Consider the following 16,034-nt stretch of genomic DNA (forward strand, 5'->3'; position numbering starts at 1 on the left):
TCTATGGAACATTGGATTCCTAAAGGATTTAGCATTCCTGCATCCCTAAAACATGTAAATTAAATCCTAGAAAAATTTATTCTATCAAATTGTAACGTTTTTTGTATGGGTTCAAATAATATGAATGCATATGGTATAATCGCCTTAGTAAATATTTGATTAAAAAAAGGCTATATTAATGATCTTATATGTCCATGTATTTTTATAAAAGAAACTTGGTAAAATTTTATAGGTGTTTCATAAAGCAGTTGAATATTTGAAGAAATAATTTGACATCAAAGGTTTTGAAAACACTAAATTTGTGTTGGTTTACAAATTCAACATTTGTAAATGCGAATTTTGTTCACCAACCGGTTGCTTAGATACCCTGAACAATTTCCGGGTTTGAGTAGTTTGCTTGTTTGGCAGACAAGTTTTTTGCCAAGTTTGTCTGTTACAAGTTTTTTAAAAACTTTAACTACAGTACCCTCAAAAAATTTTTCAAAGTTTTTAAACTATACATTTCAAAATATTAAAAAAAAACACACATCAAAAAAATTTTACAGTAAGTTACAGTAAAGTTTTTGACAAAAATCTAAAAAACTCACTTGCCAAACGAGCCTTTAATATCGGTTGGCTGCATCAAATACCGGGTTGATATACTGGCGGTCCAGCCCGGTTCAAATACCCAGCTGACTTTACTGGCGGTTCAGAAGGTCGGCTAATTTTTCTTTGAAACTTGAAACCGTTCTTTTAAATCCGATTCTGCTGTGTACAGCTTAATCGAAGGGCCTAAAACAGCATCTCTCACAGCATTTCATTGTGTCAGAAGCAAGAAAACTTGGGGATTTCTCTACTTCTACCTGGCGGAGGCAAGAAAAATGGAGAGCGGAGACTACAAAGACGTCCCAGAAAATGCAAATGAACGTGTGTAAAGAAATTTTAACACTTTATTCACTTTTTTCCTTTTCAATTTTACCAGTAAAGTTGATTTTTATTTTGTTTTCGACTACCCAATAAATTATTCTTTTTTTGTTTAAATTTTGTTTTGGGTTTTCAGATTGTCCAGGGACCCAATCGGAGTCAGCGGGAAAATCTGATGCATGTAAAGGATGCCCTAATCAAGAAGCCTGTGTTACTGCTCCTAAAGGCCCCGACCCAGGTCTTTTTTTTTTGGAAAAATATCTGTTATTTTTTTTTTTGTTTTTGTTTTGATGGGGAAGGGCCGCGGCGGGGAGGGAGAAGGTGTTTAACTCAAATTAAATTATTGTTATTGATTTTTGAATGGTTACAAGGAGGGGCGGCATAAAAAATGTAAAATTTTTATTTGATTTGTGATGTACTGTTAAACTTCTTAAATTTCAGAAGATGGTGAGAATAAGCAGAGGATTAAACGGGATTTGGTTGTTGAAAAGCCAAATTTCCAATTTAGAATAACTTGAGTAGTTTGTACACGGGTAGGTTTTACTGAAATATGTTTTTGCAGCTACCTCTGTTAATATTGGCAGACAAATGTTTGGTAAAGTTTAGCAAAATGGGATTGAATCGTTCTAATAACATTTCTCCAACGCTGTACTAGAGCTTGACTGATAGCTCGATATGTTCAGTTAAGCCAAGCATCCCTAGAATGTATTCAAGATTAGCTCGATGTGTTCAGTTAAGCCAAGCATCCCTAGAACGTATTCAACACACTCTCAAAGTAAGTGAGATATAGTATTGGAGTTAAATGCTGTTAGGTAACTTAGCTAACTTGAATTTCTCGAATTCTACACGTTGGCTAGATGAAGCCCAATCTGGATCACTTAATGTTAGCCACATGATCTTGCGGTTTTTAATTTGCTTTTTTTTTTTTTTTAAAAAAAAAGAAGAAACAATTCAGTACTGTACTTGTCCTGATTGGTGCTACTTGAATGGTGTTTTCATATGTCATAAACAGTTTTGCAGCTCATGACTGTGTGTTGTTAACTTGATGGAAAGACGCTTTAGATAGGAATTTGTCATATGTCAAAACTGAACATACTATGCCGGATTTATCTGTTGCGATTGTGCTGGGAAAAAGGAAGCCATTAGGTAGTGGTGTGTGTCTCACGCATAGCGTTCACACATTCTGGACCTCCTGTAAAGTTTCCTTGTATTGCTTAAATTGAAGATTTTACTTGCTGCACTCCCCCCAAAAGAATGAACTGATATAAAACAGAAGGCAGTAACCAAAGTCAATGGCATGTGCCATGCTTTTGTTAATCATATTCATTTGCAATAGCTTTCGCCAATCCAGCTGCTTTTCTTATAAATACTTCTAATTGGTGTTGAATCTTCTCTCTCTTTCATATTGCATCTTGATTCTTTTAAGTGTTTTCATAAAACTGCTGTTATTGCCAATGAATTTATGCTTTTTGTTAATCTTTCAGAATGCATGATATCCAGCTTTCAAATAGCTAGATCCTTAAATATGTGAGATTATGATATGCTCAACTTGATTCTCCACCTGTGAAAATGGGCATGTCTACTAATGGGAAAAAATGTCAGGGCAAAATTTTTATAACCTGAGATGTTGAATTCCAACTGCTTCTTGCGGAAAACTTGCCTTAGGTGGTAGTAATGCTGAATTGCATGAGAATGGAACATATTCAATCATGAAACTAGGGACATTGGAATTGAGATTTTAGTGAAATTATCTGTAGTTTGTCACTGGAAATGAATAGTTATTAAATTGAGGCATTTGGAGTCAAGAAAAGAATATTTTCTTCTAAAGTTCTTTAACTACTGTCTTGTTATTTTGTGTTCTGGTAATTAAGTTCTTGGGTTCATGATTCCGTCTAAGGTTGAACTCCAACATTAGCTGATGTATTCTTGGCTGTGCTGAGCTTGCAGTGAGTGTGGGTTCCCTTCCCCCCCCCCCCCCCCCCCCCCCCTTCCTTTTTTTTCAAAATGGATCAATGTGAACTCTTATTTTACTATATTTGCATGAGTCTGTGTGTATTTTACTGCTTTTGAGGGTTGAAAATATTGATGACTTGATGCATTTTCTTCTGTTGGCATGAAGAACCAACAATTAATGAAAAGTTTGAGAAACCAGGAGTTGGGTGGTCTTGAGATAAATTGAAACTGTCTAAGTTTTACTGGTAGGAAATTGGCATGCTTCAAATTTTTTCTTCTGATGCAAGCATCATCTAAAACAGATATTTCTGCCATGTATTAGCTTCTGGAAAATATGGATCTCATTTTTAACTGGATCTCAATTTTCATTAGCGGTTCATATGAATCATTTTTCATCTGAGTGCTGTATGGCAGAAAATTTTTCAAGCTTGCCTTTCCTAGTTTCCTGCAGCTTTTATATAGTTTTGCTCAATCATTGCTCTTATGAGGCAAGGAACATTTATTTACTGGTTTATTTCTTCTTGATTTCTGTTGCAGATTTGGTTACCATAGTAGAGCGAATGGCTACTGTAAAGCACAAGATACTGGTTTTATCTGGCAAGGGTGGTGTGGGCAAGAGTACATTCTCAGCTCAACTTTCTTATTCACTAGCAGCTATGGATTTTCAAGTGGGTCTACTTGATATAGATATTTGTGGACCCAGCATCCCAAAGATGCTTGGCCTTGAAGGACAAGAGATTCACCAAAGTAATCTTGGATGGTCTCCTGTTTATGTTGAGTCTAAGCTTGGGGTCATGTCAATTGGATTTATGCTTCCCAACCCAGATGAGGCCGTCATATGGAGAGGCCCCCGCAAGAATGGCCTAATCAAGCAGTTCTTAAAGGACGTTTATTGGGGGGAGCTTGATTTTCTTGTGATTGATGCTCCACCTGGAACCTCGGATGAGCACATCTCAATTGTTCAATTTCTTCAAGCGACTGGAATAGATGGTGCTATTGTAGTCACTACTCCACAACAGGTATCTCTAATAGACGTCAGAAAAGAAGTGAGTTTCTGCAAGAAAGTCGGCCTAAAGGTTCTTGGTGTTGTTGAAAACATGAGTGGTCTGTGTCAACCATTGTCGGAGTTCAGATTCATGAGGACAACAGAAACAGGTGAACAAAAGGACATGACTGAGTGGATCCTATCATATATGAAGGAGAAAGCCCCAGAAATGCTGGATGTTGTCGCTTACACTGAAATATTCGATAGTAGTGCTGGAGGTGCTGGTAGAATGTGCAGTGAGATGGGCATCCCTTTTCTTGGAAAGGTTCCACTGGATCCTCAGCTATGCAAAGCAGCTGAAGAAGGAAGATCGTGCTTTTCCGACGATAAATGTCGGGTGAGTGCCCCTGCACTTAAAATGATCATCGATAAACTGTTGGCACAGCAAATGATTTCCAGAATAGAGGATGGCGCCTAGGTGTTATATCTCTCTCTCTCTTCTTTTCTTTCTTTTTTTTTTTTGGGGGGGGGGGAGAGAGTTGGTAGGGGTTGGTCGAAGCTTTTTGCATCTGTTTTGTTTGGAGATAAGATGTTAGATTTGTACAATTATAGACACTTTTTTGGTATTTCGCTAATTGATTGATCTTGAGGTGAGCTGTTTTTTTTTTTGAGTTGGTTTGGAACAGTTAATAGATGAAATTTGTCAGTCTGCGCTATATCTCTCCAAATAAATTGATTCCTGATTTATATTGCACCTATAATGAATGATAGCTTAGATCTCTCCTAGTTTACTCGTGTTTCTCTTTATTGTTATGCTTCTCTGGTATAAGTTAAAAGGTTCAGAGTTTTTGCTGATTGATATGGTTTATAGTTTAATTTCTGCACTGGTCCTTTGGGAATGAGGATGTTCAAGTTTGCTACATTGCTGTCTTTTGTTTATGGAGCAAACGAGTCAGCTTACCTAGTCCCCTTAGCAGAAATAAAACGTGGGGTGACTACCCTGATTACATCAGCCCCTAAAATTTCTTTAAGGGCCCTTCATTTAATAAACCTTGATCATATTGGTTTTGTATTCCTCCCTTAGTCGGCCAGTAAGCACTCCAGTTGTCTTCCCTCTGTTGGAGGTTGCACGACCATTCTTTCTCATTCATTCTTTGATTTGCTTTGCTAAGTTATAGTGCGGTGAAGTGAAATCTACCTTTTCAATCGAAGCTAAACTTTCCTGAATCCCTACTCCCATGCCAACTTCAATAATTGCTCCCTTGCCAATATTCTTTGAGAGCCTCACTTCCATCTTCCCCTGTCATCACTTATCAGCCCTCCCTATTCCTGCCATTCCTGGATTACTCCCAGATGCGCTGCCAACATTGTCTTTAACAGTACCTTCCGCTGGTGGACTTCATCTGATGAAAACATTCCTGCGTTGGAGTTCAACGTGAGCCTTAAAGAAGTACACTCTTTGCTTGATCTGCCATTGCTAATAGAGTACTTAGGCAAGTATGTAGCAAAGGTTACCCGCCTTCATTGTATTTCTTGCTCTCCATGCCAAATGTATAATCTGTTGGAAAAGTAACTTTCAGTTTACCCCCAAATCCAATTCCATCCTGCTTCAGATTGCAATCAAACAATTCAAATGACGGTTTACTGAAAAAGTACTCCCATTTATTCTGATTTACTACCAGTATCCACAATACCCTGATTCAGTCGGAATCCCTGACTGCATGAGCATTTGTTACAAATCTGGCACAAGTCATCCGTTGCCAAATGTCTTCGTTTCCGAATTGTCCATAGCAGGAATTGCCACCTTTGAGGACCCTAATTTTCCAAATCGTATCCCATCCTGCATCTCCATGCCTTGGCTCCTTTTCTTCCCACGTGATTTTATATGCTGACATTGGTAGGAATCTCCCTTTTGAATCTGGTTTCTAGCAAAGAATATCTGGGTTATCATCCCTTGGGAGAATGCACATTGCTTTAAACTTTGCAAGAGGTTGAGTGGTATAACTTTCTTTGCTTCAAAAATAGACTTTCAAACCTTGTAATAAGAAAGGGGGAAAAGTAGAAAGATCGAGAGTCAAATTAGTGATCTCACAATTACCTAACTTCTGCGTTTATAAGCTAAATTGAATATTGCAAACTGAAAGATATTAATTTAAAATATTAACGCATTTCGTTCATTCATTTGCTCAACAAAAAAAATATTTTTTAGTCTTTATGATTGATTTAATAATTTGAATAACGAATATCGATTTAATTTCAATATGATTGCCAAAGCAATTGGTCAAATTGGGCCAACTTGATGTGGCCTAGATTTGGGCCATTATTTAAAAAAAAAAAAAGGTTTATTATTTCCTCCCCAAACATTTTTCACCCCAACCATCAAATTCAAAATTGAAACCCTGAATTTAGCAATCTAAAGGATTCTAAGAGTTTTCTTCTCACCATTCAACCAATCTAGAGTGATTATTCACAATTCTGAATTAAACTTTCTTTCAACATTATTGTCCAAATCGAGGAGCTATACATCCACATTGGCAATTCCTAAAACAATTGGGTTTGTTTGGATATGAATTTATTTAAAATATTTATTTAAAATAATTACTGTAGCACTTTTTGTGATATAATATATGTGAAATTAAAAAGTGATTAAAAATTATGTGTGTAATGCAAGCAAAACAAAATCTGAAATTTTTATTTGAAAATCTTGCAATTTAAACAAACCCATACTAATGGCATCCACCATCCACGGTGTGAAGTTAACTGTCCTTTTAATATCATTGTCCAAATTCAGGGCATAATTAGCTGTACATCTACATAATCTATCAGGTGACTTCCATGAGACCAAGGACGGAATCAAAAGGGGCGGAGAGCAGTTACAACTAGGGGTGGGCAAAAAAACCCGTCAACTCAAAAATTCGAACAATCTGATTCGCCTTGTATTGAAAATTAAGATAACCGATCCGATTTCTATTAGCTGAGAAGGATCAGGTACCTGTAAAATTCGGATACGAATATGGGTTATAAAAATAAAAATCCGTAGGTATCCGAACTGGGGTATATTATATAAATATTAAAAATATAAGGGCAATTTTATAATTTCCTTAAATAATTAACCCTAAAGAATTTTATCGACATTCAGTTTTCCACTTTCCAAGTTTCTCTCTATCTTCAGCCGAATATATCCTTTTCTTCTCTTCAATTTTCACCACAACAATTCCAATTTTCTCTTCAATTTTCACCACTTTGTGCTACAAATATACGATTGTCTTGGAATCATGAGAGAATCACAACCCATTTCTGATTTGCTGGTGCTCCTCAAAGTAAGCCTCAAGCAGAAGCTGCAGAACGCCGGACCTTCAATGCAAGCTCTCAACTAGAGGTGGCAATATGGATAAATGGTTCATAATTGGTTTTGACTTAATGGATGGTGGATAAAATTTATCCAATCCATTTAGATCCATTTAATAAATGGATCTAAATGGATGGATCTAAATGGATTAAATAAAAACCAATTATCCATTTATAATCCATTTAAATATTTTTGTTACTTTTTTTTTGTATTACCATTTCTTGTAAATTCAAGCCACAAAATACCACGGATGTAAATTCAAGCAAAATGAACCTTCATTTCACTAAAAAACTATCTGAAATTATTATTATTATTTTTTATTTTTATTATTATATATGTATATATATATTACATATTACAGAGTAGCCATATATTGCAAACTAGCCCAAACAATAGAAGTCCTGCATAGATCGTACGTAGGGTATCTACAAATTCGGCATCCATGGATTTTAATTATGGCCCATATTATCTTCTACTTTTAGCCTTGACTGCATTTAAATTTATCTCAAATTCGGCATTTCCCTCTCAATTAATTAAGTCCAAGAACAGATACCAGTTTTCTGTTGTACTTTAAAAAATAAGAGAGATCTTAGAACAAGTAAAAGTTCATAGATATATGATTCAAGTGGATTAATTAACCGATTTGTAAACTTATTAATGTGTTTGTTACCAAAAAGAAAATGATCAAATTTACCCCTCCTAATTCAAAATCCTCTCATGGTCTGATGTTGACCCACTTTCTTAGCAAATGAATTAGATTTCACTAAGTGAAGAATTAAAATAAACTAGTAACTCACCTTATTCAAAAATGCATTTAAATGAATAACTATATTTTTCTTGTTCTAGTTACCAGTTCATGTAAGCAAAATTTTCACACCCCAATTGCAATTTTAGGATGGCTCCTTTTTTAGTCATTTCCTTTCCCTCTCTTTTATTTGGTTTTTAAGTAAATGGATATATATGGTTTTAGTGGATAATCCATATAAATCCATTTAATTTAATGGTTTTACTTTGATCAACCATTTAAAACCAATACTATAAATGGATAATCCATTATCCATTTAATTATGGATTATATGGATGGATAAATGGATTTCAATCCAAATTGCCGCTTCTACTCTCAACCTCGTAAGTGAACCCTAGTATTTCGGTGAATCTGTGATGCCCACTGCCCAGATTCTTGACAGGAGATATGGATTTTTTAATGGATTAAATCAGAAAAATAAGGAGGGGGAGGGAATAGCATCTTCGCTAGGTGACAGGTAGAGTTGGAAAGTGCAGAACTCGCACTTATTGACTTTGCTGATGCTTCTTAAATAATCAAAGATTACTGGTGTGTACTTCTGTAGTTATTTGCATCAGCATGTAGCATCTCTTTTAGCCTATGATTTCTTGAATTTTAGTAGGCCGGTAAAAGTTGTTAGGCTGGGGGAATTTGTTTCTAGAACCGAGAGTTGCTGAAGTTGGTGTGGTTGGCACTTCCTTTTCTGTTTTCTATTTATGTCGAAGCTGAATTTGGCACTTATTCTCTATGTTTTCTTATTCTGCTTTAGTAATTTATTGGAAGGTGATATTTGTTGTGCTTGAAAAATGGATATTAGTAAACATGAATTATAGGACGGGTACCCCATGAGCTGTCCTTTTTTTTCGAATACCCGAGGTTCGGGTATCCGAAAACAAGCGGAGCGGCTTAGGGTAAAAAAAATAGTGATCCGATATATTAGGGTCAAATCAGTCAAATCATGTTACCCGACTCGTGCCCACCTCTAGGTACAACTCCTACGTTCTTGAAAATTATGTTATTTCCCCTTCAAACTTCGAAAATTTTTTGAAGTTTTTTTTTTTTTTTAAACTGTAACGCTTTCATGTCTATGAAAGTTGTTCCTCAAAGTGAAGTTTCTGGTTCCGTCCCTATGCAAATTACTAAGGAGCACAGGGCAAAGAAGGCACTAAGAACTACAAATCACACCAAAAACGCCAAAAACGCGAAAAAAGTGTGAGCTTCGCATCATTTCGGCACCATGAGTTTAACCTATCAAGAAAGACTTGGTTTTGAGCCTGCACCTCCACGGCTCCACTCTAGATCATCTTTCCTCCTTCGCTTTAATGAGTCTTGTATAGTTACATGTTTACATATATTTGCATCTTTAAATCTGACAATCTGTGTATTCTTCACATTTAAGTCTCCTGTGACAAAATTCTTGGAAGACTTGAGTCTTTGGCATTTAATCCCAACAGTGGTAGAATAGAAGTTAATGGTTGATCAATCGAAATGACATTGGTGTCTTGGTCTACAATCTACACATCACATTTATTAGGGACTGGAAGCGTGAAGACTGGAGTTATTCCTACTTAAAGTAAAATAAGTTGAAATTTTCCAACCAGCAGTCTTGCTTTCTTCAATTTTTTTGTCTTCTTTATATATAAGATGAATCCTTCGATAGACATCTAGATACTTTAAAAGCCGTTAAAAATGCTCCAGCTGTTAGTTAATTCTATGACAGCAAAAGTGTTGATACACAGGCAACCATTTGGCTTCAGTGATATTTGATAATTTGTTTTCCTTTGCCATAAACATTCAACCTTTTTTTTTTAAACCTTCAACTTTATAGCTGGACATATGAATTTTGATGCAGGTAAAACTGAATTAGCATCGTTTGTTGACAGATTGAGACCAAATGACAGTAATCTAAGAAAATTTTGGAGAAAGAAAGGAAGAAAAGCATTTTCAGCAGCTTCATCAATTTCTCTTTACTTTCTGTTTGCACGTTACTTTGTTTTTTTTTTTGGGGTATGTTTGATTTACAAACACAGTTTGAAGCTTGGACTTGATAACAAGAATTCCTTTGAGAGAGCTACTTCTCTTGTCAGAAACGTGTTAGCAATAGCAATCAAGTCTCTGGCACTCATGTACGAGCAGTTAAGCTCCACCTAAAAAGTGGATTCAGCAATAGTTGAAGGGCGACGATCGTTTGGTTATATGTATATGTTCTTTGGAAAAGATCAGTTCGTTGAAACTGCTAAACATACTATAGGGAAATACAATTTAAAAGCTTTCACCTCCTCTGTCAAAATCCATCTTAGCTGTTACTGCTTGTTCAAGACATTTCATTCCACTTCTTGGAGCTATTAGCCTTACATCAGAACTATCTCAAAACTTGCTCCTGACAGGTAAAAAGTGGTCCACAATTTATGGAAATGGAATTTCTGACACCATATGAATTGCCAACCTTATTTTTTGACTTGACTTGAAGAAATTTTGCCAGAACTGGTTGTTTGCTGCCCGGTGCGTCACGGCCAATCCGATCTCTAAGTCCAGTCAACTTAAATAACTTCCATAATGTCAAGAACATTTTTCCACACATTGGTTTACCTCACACATGGAATGACAAGTACATGCACATACCTGGATATATGCATATTCACAATTAATACTTGAGATTCAGGTGTGAAATACTCCAAAACCTAAGTCTAAGTTAGCCAAAGATTTCTGCCCAAAATGAGTAAGTATGTTGACATCTCCTCAACAATTTTTTTCTTCTTTTTGTTCATTTACTCAGTGTTCTCTCAGCTACCTTCAAAGCAAATTGCCACCATGACTAATCTTTATGAGATGCTTCAGAATAATAGTGGGAATTCATCATTTCCATGGAGTAATGTGAAAAAAGACTCTAATCCATGTTCATGGGTGGGAGTTTCATGCAGTTCAAGCAACTCCTCTGTAACTGAACTTTCTTTACCATCGCTTTCAATATCTAGCTCAGAAATTCTGCCTGTTGTTTGCCAGATTGATAGCTTAGAATCTCTTGACATCTCTAATAATCATTTGAGCTCAATCCCAAATGTGTTTATCTCTTCCTGTGGTGGGATCAGTGGTTTGAAACTGCTGAATATTAGTAGGAACGAATTGGGTGGTTCTTTGCCTACTTTTAATGGTTTTCAAAAGTTAGAGGTCTTGGACTTGTCTCGTAATGCTCTGATGGGTAACATCAATTTGCAATTCGATGGGTTGGATTCTCTGAAGAGTTTGAACCTGAGCTACAACAGATTCACTGGTCCTCTACCAACCAGTCTTGGGAAAAACAATCTTTTACAAGAACTTCAGCTATCTACTAATGGTTTTCAAGGTGAAATCCCGGTAGGGCTAGTGAAATATGGTAATTTATCTCTGATTGATCTTAGTCACAATGAACTTTCAGGATTAATCCCTGAGAGATTTGGAGAGCTTTCCAAGCTCCAAATATTGGTTCTCTCAGGAAGCAATTTGAGAGGTGAAATTCCTAAGCTCCTTGTAAAGATTCAAACACTATTCCGATTTGCTGCGAACCAGAATAATTTTGTTGGAAATATTCCTCCTGGGATTACTACGTATCTCAGGAATTTGGACCTCAGTTTCAACAAGCTAAGTGGAACCATTCCCCAAGACCTTTTATCCCCACCCAATTTGCTGTCAGTAGATTTGTCTTCCAATTTGTTAGAGGGGCCAATACCAACAGAGATCTCTTTAAGCCTCTTCAGGTTGAGGTTGGGAGGCAATTTATTAAATGGGACAGTCTCATTTCGATCATATGGAAGCCTTACCAAATTGACCTATTTGGAGCTGGACAACAACAGTCTAACAGGCGAAATACCTCCTGAATTGGGATTATGCCGAAGTTTAGCTCTCTTGAATTTAGCCCAGAATAGGCTGACTGGGGTCTTGCCTGTACAATTGGGTAATCTTGCCAATCTTCAAGTTTTATACCTTCAGAAGAATAAGTTGGTTGGAGTTATCCCTCATCAGTTTACACAGTTACACAGTTTGCAGAGAATGAATTTCAGTTCAAATTCAATTGGTGGCTCAATTCCTGCTTCAATTTCCAAATTGCAAAATCTAACAAACTTGGACTTGCAACATAATAATCTGAGTGGTCCAATTCCCATTCCCATTCGCACTCTGAATCTCCTATTCGAACTTCAACTTGGAAATAACCAACTCAGTGGAGATGTTCCAGCAATGCCATCATCATTGCAGATTGCTCTGAATCTCAGCAACAATTTATTTGGCGGGCCTATTCCCGTGTCGCTATCTGGATTGATCGCATTGGAGGTTTTGGATCTTTCGAATAACAAATTTTCAGGCGTAATCCCGAACTTCCTCACTGAAATGGCAGACTTAACGCAACTTGTACTTTCAAACAACCAACTTTCTGGAGATATTCCGAAGTTTAAAATATATGTTACGGTTGTGACAGATGGAAATAAGGGTCTAAACATAGCAACTCATGTTTCAACAGCAACTGCTGGTTCTAAACATTCAAAGGGATTATCTACTGGGATGGTGATTGCTGTTGCTTTTGTCAGTGGTTTTATATTCAGCTTCATGATCGTAAAGATTATTCCATGTCTCAATTATTCCTGGGATAGAACTAAATTTGAGTGGATCATCAATGATGGCATCCACAAACCTAGCTTTCACTTCTCCAAAGCCATGAAAGAAGTTCACAGACAGGCCAATATCTTGTTGAAGAGCGAGTTCTATACCTACTATCAGGCATCGATGCCTTGGGGCATGAACTATTGCATAAAAAAGCTATATTGGACTAGCAAGACACTCAGTTTGGTTAGTCCAGAAAAATTTTCTCAGGAGGTAAAGCTACTCAATCAGTTAAGCAAATCAAACATCATGATTCCTGTTGCTTATGCTTTGACAGTTAAAGGTGCACTTCTAATATATGAATGCCCTCAACATGGAACTCTCTTTGATCTTCTCCATGGAAGTGATGAAAATGTTCTAACTTGGGAAATTCGTTACAACATAGCTGTTTCAGTGTCCAAAGGCCTCGCTCATCTACATGGATTTTATGATTCTACTTCTGCTCCAGTTGTGCTCCTTTGTCTTTCGACAAGAAGTATCTTTATGAGATCACTTTCAGAGCCCTTAATAGGAGATGTTGAGCTCACTAAAGTTATTGATCCTTCAAAGAGCTTGGGGACTCTTTCAGTAGTGGCTGGAGCAGTGGGTTATGTCCCTCCAGGTAATGTTATTCCCATTTGGTTTGTTAAGAAGGAAATTTTTGACTGTATACCTGAGGGAAAAAGGTCAAGAAAAGATCTCATTTTCTATAACCACAAAGCGAATATTTCAATGTCAGATTAAAAACTTAGAAAGACATGAAGGATAAGCATGTGTAAAAGCAGATGGGAATACAACAAACTACAACTTAATATGCAAAAATGTCAGTGATTACAAATAAAGGTTATTCAGGCAGTCAGCATGCAGTAATTGCAAATTTCACAATCATTTAAACCAACAAGCTCGTAGTGTAATGTTAATCTTGTAATCCTCATATGAGTTTCTTACTATATTTTGTCTTATTTTACCGTATTTTACATTTCTACATGGCAGAGTATGCATACACTATGAGAGTTACCAAATCTGGCAATATCTTTAGCTTCGGAACCATTTTGCTGGAGTTGTTAACTGGCAAACAAGCTGTAAATGAAGGAATAGAGTTGGTGAAATGGGTAAAGGACAAAGTTGAACATGATCAATTGGAAGAAATTCTTGATCCTAGGGTGAGAAGCACATCTGTAGAGAATCATCAACAAATGTGGTCAATGTTTAAGATCTCTATGCTTTGTGTAAGCATTTCTCCTCGCGAAAGGCCTGATGCGGAAGAATTGCAGACAATGCTACTTGATGTGGCTCCACAATTCAGCAGTTAGTATTCCAGAGGTAACACTAAAGTACTTTTTCTGCAAAACCAATACAAAATTTCAGTTATGTCAACAGTAAAGTTGTGATTATATGAGAATAATGAGAGCAGACTACTACCATATTGGAATAAGATCAATAATTGCATGGTTAAACTGTTGCATTTTCAGGTCTTACTGATTTCAACCAAAGTATACAATCACAACCATGTTCATGCAGAATGTCAGCAGTTTCTTTCCTGCGTGGCAGGAGCCGAACAGGAAGACCATTTTGCAGAACAGGGGATGCAGATGCTAGATTTGTACAATATAGTAGCATTTTTTGTATTTCATCTTGTTTTCAGTACCTCATAATATAGTTGATCTTGAAGTGAGCTTTTTTTGCAGCTTTTGTTTGAGTTGATTTGGAACATTTATTAGATGAAATTTGTCAGTTTGCACTGCATCTCTCTCCAAGTAAATTGATTCGTGATACATTGCACCTATACTGGTAGCTAAGATCTTGCCTAGTTTACTTTGTGTTTTTCTTTTCTTTCTAAGCTTCGTTGGTAAGCAAAAGTTCATACTTTGTACTGATTGACATGGTTTCCAGACTAATTGTTTGCAATGGTCCTTTTGGAATGAGGATGTACAAATGTGTTACATTGCTGTGTTTTGTTTATGGAACCGCTTAGTCACCATAGACCGGCCACTGTCAGAGATTCTAGTAGACCAGTTTCAGCTCCAGTGGTATTACTTTAAGATATTACTTGATGCATTTCCTTCATATCATTTGCTCCCCATAAAAATTAAAAAAATAAATTGCGATTGGTTACTCCTTATGGTAATTTAATAGCTTGGAATGATGAATAAGCATGTATAGATACTTCTGCTTCTTGATATTGAGTAATCATCTTGTACAAATGGACTTTGATTTCACTCTAATTGCTAGTGCAATGGTGGAAAATGTTCAATGGCCTAAATTGCCTAATGTGATGAGGCTCAGATTCGGGCCATGATTTTCTAAAACAAAAAAAAGGTGGTTTTTTAAATCAAAATTTGAAATGCATAGGTCAAATAAAGACAAGCTGATGTGACGTCAATCACGGCCGCAAGCCTGACTGACAATTGTCGCTGGTAATTCTTGAAGTCATTGATCCTTTACTAAATGGCCTCGACAAATTCAGGCAAACATTTGCACAATCTATGCGGAATTCTTGAAGCCATTGATCCTGCACTCATGGCATCTATAGTGCGAAGTTAGACTTCCTTTAAACATCATTATCCAAATTCAGGCTGACATCTATACAATCTATGAGATAATTTCTGCAAGACTGAGGAGCATAGGTCAAAGAGGGCACTAAAGAACTAAAATATCTCCCAGGATGGTAACGAGCTTTGCATCATTACAGCATAATTAGTTTAACTTGTCAATAAAGATTGGGCAAATTACACTTTACTCCCTATGGTTTAGTATTTTTGTACATAGCTTCTATGGTTTTAAAAACTATACATAACCCCCTCATGGTTTAAATTAAAGTGTCAAAGTAAGAGAATTTTGCAATCCATAACAGAGTCAATTAAAATGTCAAAAAAACTCCTATGTAAAGTTAAAAATTTTCCATTAAGCACAGGGAGTTATATAGCAAAGCATTAAACCATAAGGGAGTTATATAGTAAAGCATTAAACCATAAGAGGATTATATGGTAAAATATAAAATCATACGGGATTTGAGTATCGTGCATATTATGTTTATATATTTTGATCACTTCAGCCATATGAATTTTTTAACAAAGGTAATTTCGACATTTTCACAGGTTCCGTTATGGATGACCAATTTCGTCACATTGATACTTTAATTCAAACTATGAGGGGGTCATATATAACTTTTAAAACCATAGGGGGCTATGTACAAAAATACTAAATCACAGGGGATAAAGTGTAATTTGCCCATAAAAATTTTATTGTTTCAGTCTACACCTAGACTTAGACCATCTTTCCTCCTTCACTGTATTGAGTTATGTGTAGTTATATTTTTACGTTTTCTAGTTTTATAGGCCTCGTGCGATGACCTGTGTGACAGCCCCACCTTTCCATAGGGTGAACCCTAGGGTATCAACGGACTGTTTGTCCAACTCTCGCCGGGACTCGGTCGATCAAAGGACTAG

At 36.4% G+C, this 16,034-nt stretch overlaps 2 protein-coding genes across 2 annotated transcripts; both read left to right on the forward strand.

The window, feature by feature from the left end:
• The first annotated feature begins 731 nt into the window (after positions 1–731).
• Positions 732–4,595, forward strand: LOC113713212 (cytosolic Fe-S cluster assembly factor NBP35-like). Its single transcript, XM_027236876.2, has 3 exons — positions 732–906; positions 1,040–1,141; positions 3,394–4,595. Exons 1-3 carry the CDS (start codon positions 861–863, stop codon positions 4,317–4,319), a joined length of 1,074 nt encoding a protein of 357 aa, XP_027092677.2. The 5' UTR covers positions 732–860; the 3' UTR covers positions 4,320–4,595.
• Positions 4,596–10,689: 6,094 nt separating this feature from the next.
• On the forward strand, positions 10,690–14,462 carry LOC113714027 (uncharacterized). The gene is made up of 3 exons (XM_027237826.2): positions 10,690–13,207; positions 13,579–13,908; positions 14,058–14,462. Exons 1-2 carry the CDS (start codon positions 10,690–10,692, stop codon positions 13,896–13,898), a joined length of 2,838 nt encoding a protein of 945 aa, XP_027093627.1. The 3' UTR covers positions 13,899–13,908; positions 14,058–14,462.
• The last annotated feature ends 1,572 nt before the right edge of the window (positions 14,463–16,034 follow it).

The sequence above is a fragment of the Coffea arabica genome, chromosome 10c (genome assembly GCF_036785885.1).
Source record: "Coffea arabica cultivar ET-39 chromosome 10c, Coffea Arabica ET-39 HiFi, whole genome shotgun sequence".
NCBI classification, from domain to species: Eukaryota; Viridiplantae; Streptophyta; class Magnoliopsida; order Gentianales; family Rubiaceae; genus Coffea; species Coffea arabica.